This window comes from Coregonus clupeaformis, chromosome 10 (genome assembly GCF_020615455.1).
Source record: "Coregonus clupeaformis isolate EN_2021a chromosome 10, ASM2061545v1, whole genome shotgun sequence".
Lineage (NCBI taxonomy): Eukaryota > Metazoa > Chordata > Actinopteri > Salmoniformes > Salmonidae > Coregonus > Coregonus clupeaformis.
In genome coordinates this window covers 20603607-20613397 of record NC_059201.1, presented here as the reverse complement: position 1 = coordinate 20613397, position 9791 = coordinate 20603607, and the positions used below count along the sequence as shown (strand labels likewise).

Genomic DNA, 9791 nt, shown 5'->3' with positions numbered 1-9791 from the left:
CAAGAAAAAATTATTAACAAAAAAAGAAAAGAAAGAAAATGAGATAAACAATTACAAAAACAAAAACAGCGAACTGAGACAAAATGAAATGAAAAATAAACACATTATTTATAGAATAAATATAGTATGTACAATTTGCTTTGTATGCATCTAAAAATAAATAGACAAAGCATTCCTTCCCCCCTGAAGAAGTATTCACAACCTCTGACCCGTGCTGGGGCACAACGCTGGCACAGGTTCAGTAAGACAGCAAAGAGAACCCAGGTTCTAGATCCAGGGTTCTGCTTCAAGAATCCAGAGGACGTTGTAGAATTAAGAAGGTATAGATTCTACAACCAAGGATAAAGGTTCTAGAACACCCAGGTTCTAGAAACAAGAAAAATACAAAGTTCTAGAATCTAGAAAACATAGGTCCTTGATCAGAATCTTGGATACAGGTTCTAGAATCTAGATGAAGGGAATAGTGAACAGAGGCGATCAGCACTGTCTCATATTCACTCATATGACAATGTCGCCCTCTGGTGCCTGTGTGTATACTACAGTACTTTCCACACAATGACGCTATACTCCACTTGGGCTGCCTCAATCATAGACATGACATAATCATTTCTCTATGACCAACACATAAGATCACAGAAGGATTAGGAAAAATAATGAAGTTAAAGAAAAATCTAACAACAGACTCAATGTCCACTTTGTAAAATGGGTCACAAACCTAAGCAGGAAAACATGATATTTTAAAGAGAAGGAAACTTAATTCATAAAGCACACGTTTTGCATATTCATATTATGTGGTCTGCACATGCATTCTGCTGGCCCCTTAAAAAACATAGAAATCTAACAAGCAACAGATAACAAAGCATTAGATGATAACACATGAATTTGACCATCAAGCTGGGCTCTGCTGCTTAGAGAATTTGAGTGTCTATACTGACAGTAGGTAGATGATGGTAGGATAAGAGACCATTTTGAAGCATGGCGTCTAGCTGGCAGATATTGTAGGTCAGCTGCACATTGTGTTTGACGTTGTTTGTACCATGAGAAAGAGACATAAAGAGAGAGGGAGCGAGAGACATGAGATTTTGTTAAATGATATCCCTAAAAGAGAGAGAGAGAGTGAGAGAGCGAGAGAGAGCGAGAGAGAGCGAGACATGAGATTTTGTTACATGATATCCCTAACAGAGAGAGAGCGAGAGAGAGAGAGAGACATGAGATGTTAGTACATGATATCCCTAACAGAGAGAGAGCGAGAGAGAGAGACATGAGATTTTAGTACATGATATCCCTAACAGAGAGAGAGCGAGAGAGAGAGACATGAGATTTTAGTACATTATATCCCTAATAGAGAGAGAGCGAGAGTGTGAGAGAGAGAGAGAGAGAGAGAGAGAGAGAGAGAGAGAGAGAGACATGAGATGTTGTTACATGATATCCCTAACGGTGGGAATATTGGCTTGACAATTCATCCCTCAACAAACTGCAATTTCTGATAACGTTCATCTCACATCAGTTGACATCCTGTCTTTCCTCACTAACCATTGAATTCCAGTTAAGCCTTCCAATCAGAACACACCAAACAAGTAAAGCCACGTTTTTTACAGATTCTCCAAATTCCTTGTGCTGGAAAACAAAAGACAAAATTTGATTTGATTTGGAGAGCAGATTTCACCTAGAATGGCCTCTGTCTCAATAAGAGCTGTCTCTACCCTCTCTGGTCTCTCTCTGGCCTCCCAGTAAGGCTACTCTAACCTCGGTGAACCCAGTGATCAGCAGAGCTGTGTGTATGTGCGCATGGCCGCAGAAAGATGTTTTGAGGTGGGGGTGCTGTCGACGGGGGACGGACGGTGACGGGGGGGACAAGAAAAACAAAATAAGTTTTTTTAAAATATTATTTTAGATTTCTCTGATTTATCCAGGGGTGCTGCAGCACCCTCAGCACAACTACTTTCTGCGGCTATTTGTGTGCGTAACCGTCATCCTGCCAGAAACTGAGGCAGGCCGGACAAACAAAGCCTAATTTTCTGTCTCTAAGTGTTTGTGTACAAAAACCGTTAACAAAGAAGAAACAACAATCTAATTTAAGATATTTCACAATCGTAGCCCTTTAGGAGGATTTAGGGGAGAACAAGGAAGTGTTGACACATTGTAGTGGCGCTCTTCTGCCTCAGTAACCACTAAGGACATGGTTGGCAAGAATTGGGCTGACTTTAATTCAAGAAACAACCCTCCAACTGTGTGTGAAACATGATGTGTATAGAGGTCCCTGGCACCTGACCTTACGATCTGGCACGACCTTAGTGACCTCTGTCCACAGAATAGTTTGAAGTTGCCTCTCACCACTGATATAGGGTCAGGTATGTTTTCATCTCTCCCCAATGGTTCAGGTTAGGATTAGGGGTGGGTAAACCGATCCTAGAGCTGTGCTTAAAGGGCAACTTCTACCCAGAACTGTTAACACTTCCTGTTTCTGTTCAGGTTAGTGTTCAGACGTCCACTGATTGGGTTGGAAGGTTGTTACCTAAGCGGATTCAGGTCTATACATTCTGGTCCGGGTCCCTGTGCAGCTGCCCCCACTGAATCACTACGATAAAGGCAAGGCAAATTGGGAGAGTCATTTAAGGCCCTGTGTACTCTCCTTCATCAAACATTATTCACATAGGGGCCGATTCCGACTTAGGAAATATATGCCTTTGCTACCCGCGCCTTTCCTACGCACATCTCAGTAGTTGGTTTTCAGACTTACCTTATGCAGGTGCGTAACGGGCTTTGCAGGCGTGGTTCCCTTGCACATGCTGAATACATTTAATTAAACTGCTAAAAACCCTCCCGCTAGCTGGCCAACAGATTTTCTTTTGGAGTTTTCAATCAATAGGGTTTTCAGTACATTTGTCTTAAGCCATCCCTTTAAATACGGTGTACCTTTAATTTGAATTTTGTCAACCGACTCATTAGAATACATCGAAAGAATGGGTTCAGAATATAGGGATCAATGAAAGAAAGTAATCTAAATATATGCATATTTGTCTCCTTTTCAGCACCAACTCGTAGATTTAAAAATACTGTGATCATGTCGATTATTTAGGCACATTTTAGGGTTAAGAAAGTATGTATGAATCATTAAAAAATAACTGGTTTGGAGAGCCTTTACACACTAAATATATTGATGAATCAAAAATACAGTGGTTTGATTTATCCTGAATCAAGTTCAATCCATTAAATATTGGAAGGTGGAAAAAGTGTACAATAAGGGTTAAACAATAGTCCTATACATTTACCCTAATCCCCACTAATCATGGAACTGTATGACAACGGTCCAGTCGTCGTGAACCGTGTGCCATACTCCAGGTTTAACCTGCTACGTGTGCTCTGAGTTCCATAATGATTAAAATAGGCTCCATGTCCGAAATTATTGCACAACGTTAGCCTAATATGATCCACTAATGATTACGACCCTCAGGAACAACTTCACGGACGTGACAGAGGAAAGAAAGGGAAACGGAATGGAATGATAAAAAATGTAAGCTACAAATTGAAGAAAACGAACACTAAAGTGACAGTCATAAATGTATGTGGGTATTACTGACGGTGGCTCCCGATAGTGGCTAATATTTAATATGAAGGAGAAAAGCCCGAGCGTATAATTAAAAAGTTCTAAAGCGCATACATCAACCGGGCAGGATCAGAAGCCTATAGCTTGGGTCTCCACATTTCATCTACGCAAATTATGAGGGCACACAATTCAAATTTGGAATAATGGCACAGCTACTTATAGCCTACTTCACCGTAAAAAAAGGGGGCCACAATACATGTCATGTTGATATGATTTTCAGTTTGCTTCCATAACTGGTTTCACATTCGTCTCCAGGGATCATAAGGAAAAATCATCTAAAACAATTGATATGTGTATTTACAATCCCCTACTCATTTACCTAGCTCCTATCAATAGCTCTTATCAATTTATAAATTATAGTGCATGGAGAATGCTGTTATTTCTATTGGTAAAAAGAAAGTAGATGCTTTTTCCACTTGGAACCGGCAGGTTCGCTCAACCTTATTCCTGGTTTCCTTGCGTGTAAAGGTGGTGGAATTATGAGGGAATTAAAGTCAAGGTCAGAATACGGTGTAGACACACCTCCACCACACCTTCATTTCTTAGATCTCCACCCTGAACGAATAGCGGGTGAATATCATGCTATTCTCATGCTTAAGTTCAAGGTCAGAATACACATAGAGAGAAAAGTGCATTAAAAGGGAATTACGTTCCATTTACTCGCGCTTAACTCGGGTCGGAATCGGCCCCATATCTCATAATTAATTAATCTCTTTATACATATAGCACTTGGTGATTAAGTATTCTAGGCTTGTGTGAGTTTTTTTGCTGTCTGTCTTCATTTCAAGTCTTTAAAATGTATCTCATCTTTACAAATGCGGCCAACGTGACTGGCCCAAGGGAGAATGTCCCCATTGAAAATAATGAGGATTAATCTGCCCAATGATAAAACAGATATAGATTCATATCAAATTCACTATTACCAATAATAATCATAATCGTTGTCATAGTAATAATAATAAAAAATAATAGTAGTAGAACTCTCTTATTTAGTCAAATAAAGAAAGAGAAGCGTAGTCTGCGACCCAGGGAGGGGAGGGGGGTTTGGTCTGGGTCTGAAAGTCATTCAGCTGTTCTGTGGTTCAGATGTCTAGAGGGAGATACTGTACAGTTCAGTTGTTCAGGTTGTTTCCGGTGATCCGGCGTTGATGCCGTGTATGTATACTGTCCAGCTGTGTGTATGCTTAGTCTCCCACGTCGGTGTCTCTGTCTCCAATGAGCCAGAGGACATGGAAGCAGAGGGCCAGGAAGCCGGTCCCCAGCAGATCTCCCAGGGCCGTCAGGTAGGGAATAGAGAAGTTATCAGGGTTCATTCCCCTACTCCACATCCAGTGGACCATCCAGTCAGCCAGGTACAACAGGATCAATACCTAGAGACAGAGAAGGAGAGTGGTGAGGGTGTGTGTGTGTGTGTGTGTGTGTGTGATTGTGTGTATGTGTACCTGCAGTAGTGCAGCTGCCATGTAGAAGGCAATGAATGTGGATGTTAGAGTGGTGTGTCCTCCCTGCATGGAGTTGATGGTGTAGAGGAAGACCAGATGACCTGGAGCAACCAGGAGGAAGAGCACCCGCGCCGAACGAGAGTTCACATCTGAGAGAGAGATGTAGAGAGAGAAATGTAGAGAGAGAGATAGAGAGAGAGAGAGGGGTACGAAAGACGTGTTTACATAATATCACTCAACAAACCACCGTTTTGCTAACAATCCTGCATCAGTAAACATTGAACCTTAACATAAAACGAATCAATACTCACTGGAGCTAAAGAAGGAGGTGCAGGGAGTGGGGCATTTCCTGGGGTTGGGGTCAGGGTCTCCCATTGGGATACCGTTCATGTGCAGATAGGTGGAGATTCTACTGGCCTGCACTGCTACCAGGTTACCTCCCACACCTGGCAGAGCACATCACAGTACACGTATGAGACAGACAGGCATTGTGTACGAGTGGTTTTGTATCAGTGGTTGTGTATGAGTGGTTATGTACTGGGTATTTCAATGCCAGGAGTCTCACCATTGATAACAGGAGTGAAGACAGCCATACCAGCAAAGTTGGGGTTGGACACAGTCTTATCTAGGATCAGACCCCCAACACTAAGGAGAGCACAGAGGAGGGGAGGTGAGACACAGGACAGACACAGGTGAGACAGAAGAGGAGGGTGGGGCAGGTTAGAGAACAGTGACACATATGAGAGGTAGGTGAGACACGTTAGAGAACCGTGACACAGGTGAAAGGAAAGTTAGGCACAGAGAGAGGAGAGACGGAGGTGAGACAAATGAGAGACACAGGTTAGAGAGCGGATTGACATAGGTCTTGTACCTGCTGATTGCCATGGCGATGATGACAGGTTCCCAGCCTGAGTAGAGCACCTCTCTTGTGGAGGGGATCCTCCGAGCGATCAGCACCCACAGAGGGGTCAGTGCCACAAACACAGCACACACCAACGGGTTGGCATAGTCGTTAAACTCTATAAGAGAACACACACACAGGGGTTAGCATTATCGTTACGCTATATAACACACACTTCATCAGTTCAACATAGAAACTCGGACTGGGTGTGAATGGGAAATCGTGAGTGTTTCCATGTATTTATGTGTGGTGGGGGGCAATAAAAAAACACGTTATTCTGAATCACATGCCGCAGGGTGTGGTGATGGTGAAAACACGATCACTGAGCTAACAATAGACAGCATAGCTGTGGAATCACACAGTCAGACATACACACATCTCCTACCACTGTGAGGTTAGCGGTGGAGTCAAATCTCAAGTAGGCCTATGTTAAAATAAGGTCCTTACTTTAAGAGTCTAGCAGTTAAGGGGTGAGTTAAAGTGTTTCTATTGGGACTTTTACTGCCACACTCACACCCTGGGGTGAGACAGATAAGTGTAACGTAAAGTGGCTGTTTGTGATGAGTGTGTTTGAGTGTGTGTTTGAGTGCGTCTGTATCTTTATCTCAAGCATAGAGACACTATGCACTAAATCATACATCAATTCTGAGATCACAAGTGTGTGTGTGTTTCTGTATCTTACGTGTGTGTATATGTATGTGTGTGTGTGTCGTACCTAGCTCCTTGTACAATCCTGTGCTGATGCCAGCCAGCAGAGAGAGGGTGATCAGGTCTCCCAGACTGGCAGCGATGGGCGTGGCCACGTTGTCAGGGTTGATGCCCACCTTCCTGGCCGCAATGATCACACCAATCATAATGATCCCTGCAGACAGAAGGAGGGGCTTAATGTTAAACCCACCAATCATAATCAGCTTTATGGAATTTGTAGCATATATGATCACTTTTCCGTTGTTAAATCGTATCTAGGGTTACCATGTGCATATGAATAATTACAGTCTGAAAAAAGTGAATCAGTATTATTGATTATTGTCTCCTATCCTCCTAGTGGTACCTAGTATCAGAGAGGCGATGAATGCGGTAGCCACACTGGAGGCACACAGCAAGATAGCATGTCCCAGTCTAAAGTTCCCCTCTGGGATCCAGCCAAAGATCACCGCAGCGATGGACGCCAGGAACCCTACTACTGTGGCCTGGACCTAGCAGGCAGAGAAAGGGAGGGAAGGGTTACTGTAAACTGTACTGTACTGTACATGTGTGTGTGTGTGTGTGTGTGAGCTGACCCAGCACACAGTGATCCCTCTAGCAGGTTATGTGACTGGGGTTGAGGGGCATCCAGGAACCACAGGTTTATCTCATCAAATATTACATAACAGCACTTTTACATCTGACACAGTCCAAGTATGGTAACAGAATGATTGGAGTTATTTTGTTTTATATCTATGACCTGTTTTGTTTGGGAATATGTTGAATGGTGTTCTGTGTTCCGCAGTGTTCCATCCAGGTGTTATGGGATGTTCCAGAGCGTTTCGTACCTGGATGAGGGCGAGGTTTCCAACAATCATCTTCCACATGTCCTTGGCTGAGTCCATCTGACCAACATTAGCCTGCACAGAAAACAGACACAGGAGACCATAAGAGACCACGACCACAACACAACCATAACACAACCACAACACAACCATAACACAACCACAACACACTACCAAATCTGACTGGCCACGGTTTGAATCGAGGAAAAGTAATCAGTGTGTGTGTGTGTGTGTGTGTGTGTGTGTGTGTGTGTGTGTGTGTGTGTGTGTGTGCGCTCTGCCGTTGGCCCTGGGTTCTGTCAGAACAATCAGAGGTCAGTTCTCGGGACAAAGGAGCTCTGGAGTTCTGACCCCTTCACCCTGTGGCCGACTCCACTTATCTCATCTCTCTCTCTCTATACGCACACACACACACACACACACACACACACACACACACACACACACACACACAGACTCGTCTCTCTTATTCATGGTCTCTAGCATCAAGTGGCTGTCCAACAGCAGTGTCAGAGGCTATGATCCTAGAGCTCCCAGACCCAGGGACAGTTAGGGACAGTTTCCCAGACACAGATTAGGCCTAGTCCTGGACAAAAAGCATTATCAATGGAGGATCTCACTTGAAAATACTTCTCCGTCCAGGACTAGGCTTAATCTGTGTCCGGGAAACAGGCCATTAGAGCAGATAGCAGAACAGGTATGTGTGTGTGTGTGTGTGTGTGTGTGTGTGTGTGTGTGTGTGTGTGTGCAGAGAGCTGATAGTGGAAGACTGAGTCAGTGGCTGTGTTTGAAACCCATCTCTCCTTCCTTCCTCTCTTTCACTGATCCTTCCATTGATTACCCAGCTATGTAGAAAAAAAGAAAAAGATGATATGATGTAAAAGTGATCTTTACTGTAAATGCTCTTTACAGACCTTGTTACACAACTATGCATAGTGCAACTGGAAGAGCTATGCAAATGAACCCATATCATATTAGATCTGTGATTAGGCTACTTTTCTGAAAGGCAGAAGGAAGGATGCTTTTTCTAAGTATTCAAACAGTGTGAAATGCTGAGTATCTTTTTAACCTCTCTCTCTCACACACACTCTCTCTCTCTCACTCCTCTCTCTCTCTCTCTCTCTCTCTCTCTCTCTCTCTCTCTCTCTCTCGCGCTCTCTCTCACTCTCTCTCGCGCTCTCTCTCTCTCTCTCTCTCTCTCTCCCTCTCCCTCTCCCTCTCCTCAGGCAACAGCACTACATCAAGCTCTAGTGACTAGCCACATGAGAGTGGTCCTGACTGCCAAAAACAGAGAGAATGCTTTGGAAGGAGAAAAGAGAACATGTTTGAAGGAGAGAGCAGAGAGAGAGAGAGAAAGAGAGAGAGAGAGGGGGGATGGGGGGAGGAGGAGGAGGTTTGAATGGAGGAGTTGGTTCAGAGCCAGACCACATTGGCCTCTAAGTCTCAGCTTGAACATGAGTGTAACACTCTGGCTCCAGGGACTCTGATTGTTGAGCCAGGGTTGTTATTTTCATTTAGGGTGTCTTTTGTTTTGGTTTTGTATTTCTAGGTTTGCCTTTCTGTTGGTTGTATTTCTAGGTTTGTCTATGACTCCCAATCGGAGGTAACGAGTGTCAGCTGTCGGCTCGTTATCTCTGATTGGGAGCCATATTTATTCTGAATGTTTTCCTGTGGGGTTTGTGGGTTTTTGTTTCCGTTACGGTGAGTGCACCGTGGAACTTCATGATCGTGGTTTATTGTTTTGTCGTGTTGCACTTTAATTAAATAAAGTCATCATGTTTATCGGTACACGCGCTGCGCGTTGGTCTCATCCTTCAGACGATCGTGACAGAAAAACCCACCATACCAAGACCAAGCAGCGTGTACAGGAGCAAAGAGACTGGACATGGGTGGAGGCGCCGGGCAAGGAGATGGAGAGGCTGGCGATGGCCCAGGTGGGCACATCGTGGTCCTGGGAGGACATGCTCGGAGGCAAGGGACCTTGGGGAAAGATCAAGGCCCTGGCGAGAGAGGAGCATCGGCGGCAGCAGGTTTTTCGCCGGAAGGACGAGAGGCAACCCCAAGAAATTTTTGGGGGGGCACATGGCTTAGCGGCTGGGCAGCAGGAGGCTGCCACAGGGAGAAAAGGAGAGAAGGCTAACGGAATACGGGAGCCATTGGCGAGTAGAGGAAGGGAAGTGTTTGTGGCACGGCGTGAAAGACCGACGTGTGTTGCCAGTCCGGTCCGGCCCGTTCCTGATCCTCGGTTGAGGCCAGTGGTGTGTGTTCCCGGTACGGACGGCTGTTCCTGCTCCCCGCACCATGGATACGGT

At 44.5% G+C, this 9791-nt stretch overlaps 1 protein-coding gene across 2 annotated transcripts in view; it reads right to left on the bottom strand.

Annotated features, from left to right (window-relative positions):
• Positions 1–4237: 4237 nt before the first annotated feature.
• Positions 4238–9791, bottom strand: part of LOC121575324 (solute carrier family 41 member 1-like) — a 31003-nt gene continuing 25449 nt past the window's right edge. For both annotated transcript variants that reach the window (XM_041888325.2, XM_041888324.2), the window contains exons 4-11: positions 7483–7554; positions 7002–7146; positions 6666–6812; positions 5921–6068; positions 5615–5694; positions 5361–5495; positions 5050–5198; positions 4238–4977 (exon numbers count right to left, since the gene is read on the bottom strand). In XM_041888325.2, coding sequence (XP_041744259.1) covers positions 4792–4977; positions 5050–5198; positions 5361–5495; positions 5615–5694; positions 5921–6068; positions 6666–6812; positions 7002–7146; positions 7483–7554 — 1062 coding nt within the window. In that variant the 3' untranslated portion in view covers positions 4238–4791. The remainder of the gene's footprint in view (positions 4978–5049; positions 5199–5360; positions 5496–5614; positions 5695–5920; positions 6069–6665; positions 6813–7001; positions 7147–7482; positions 7555–9791) is intronic.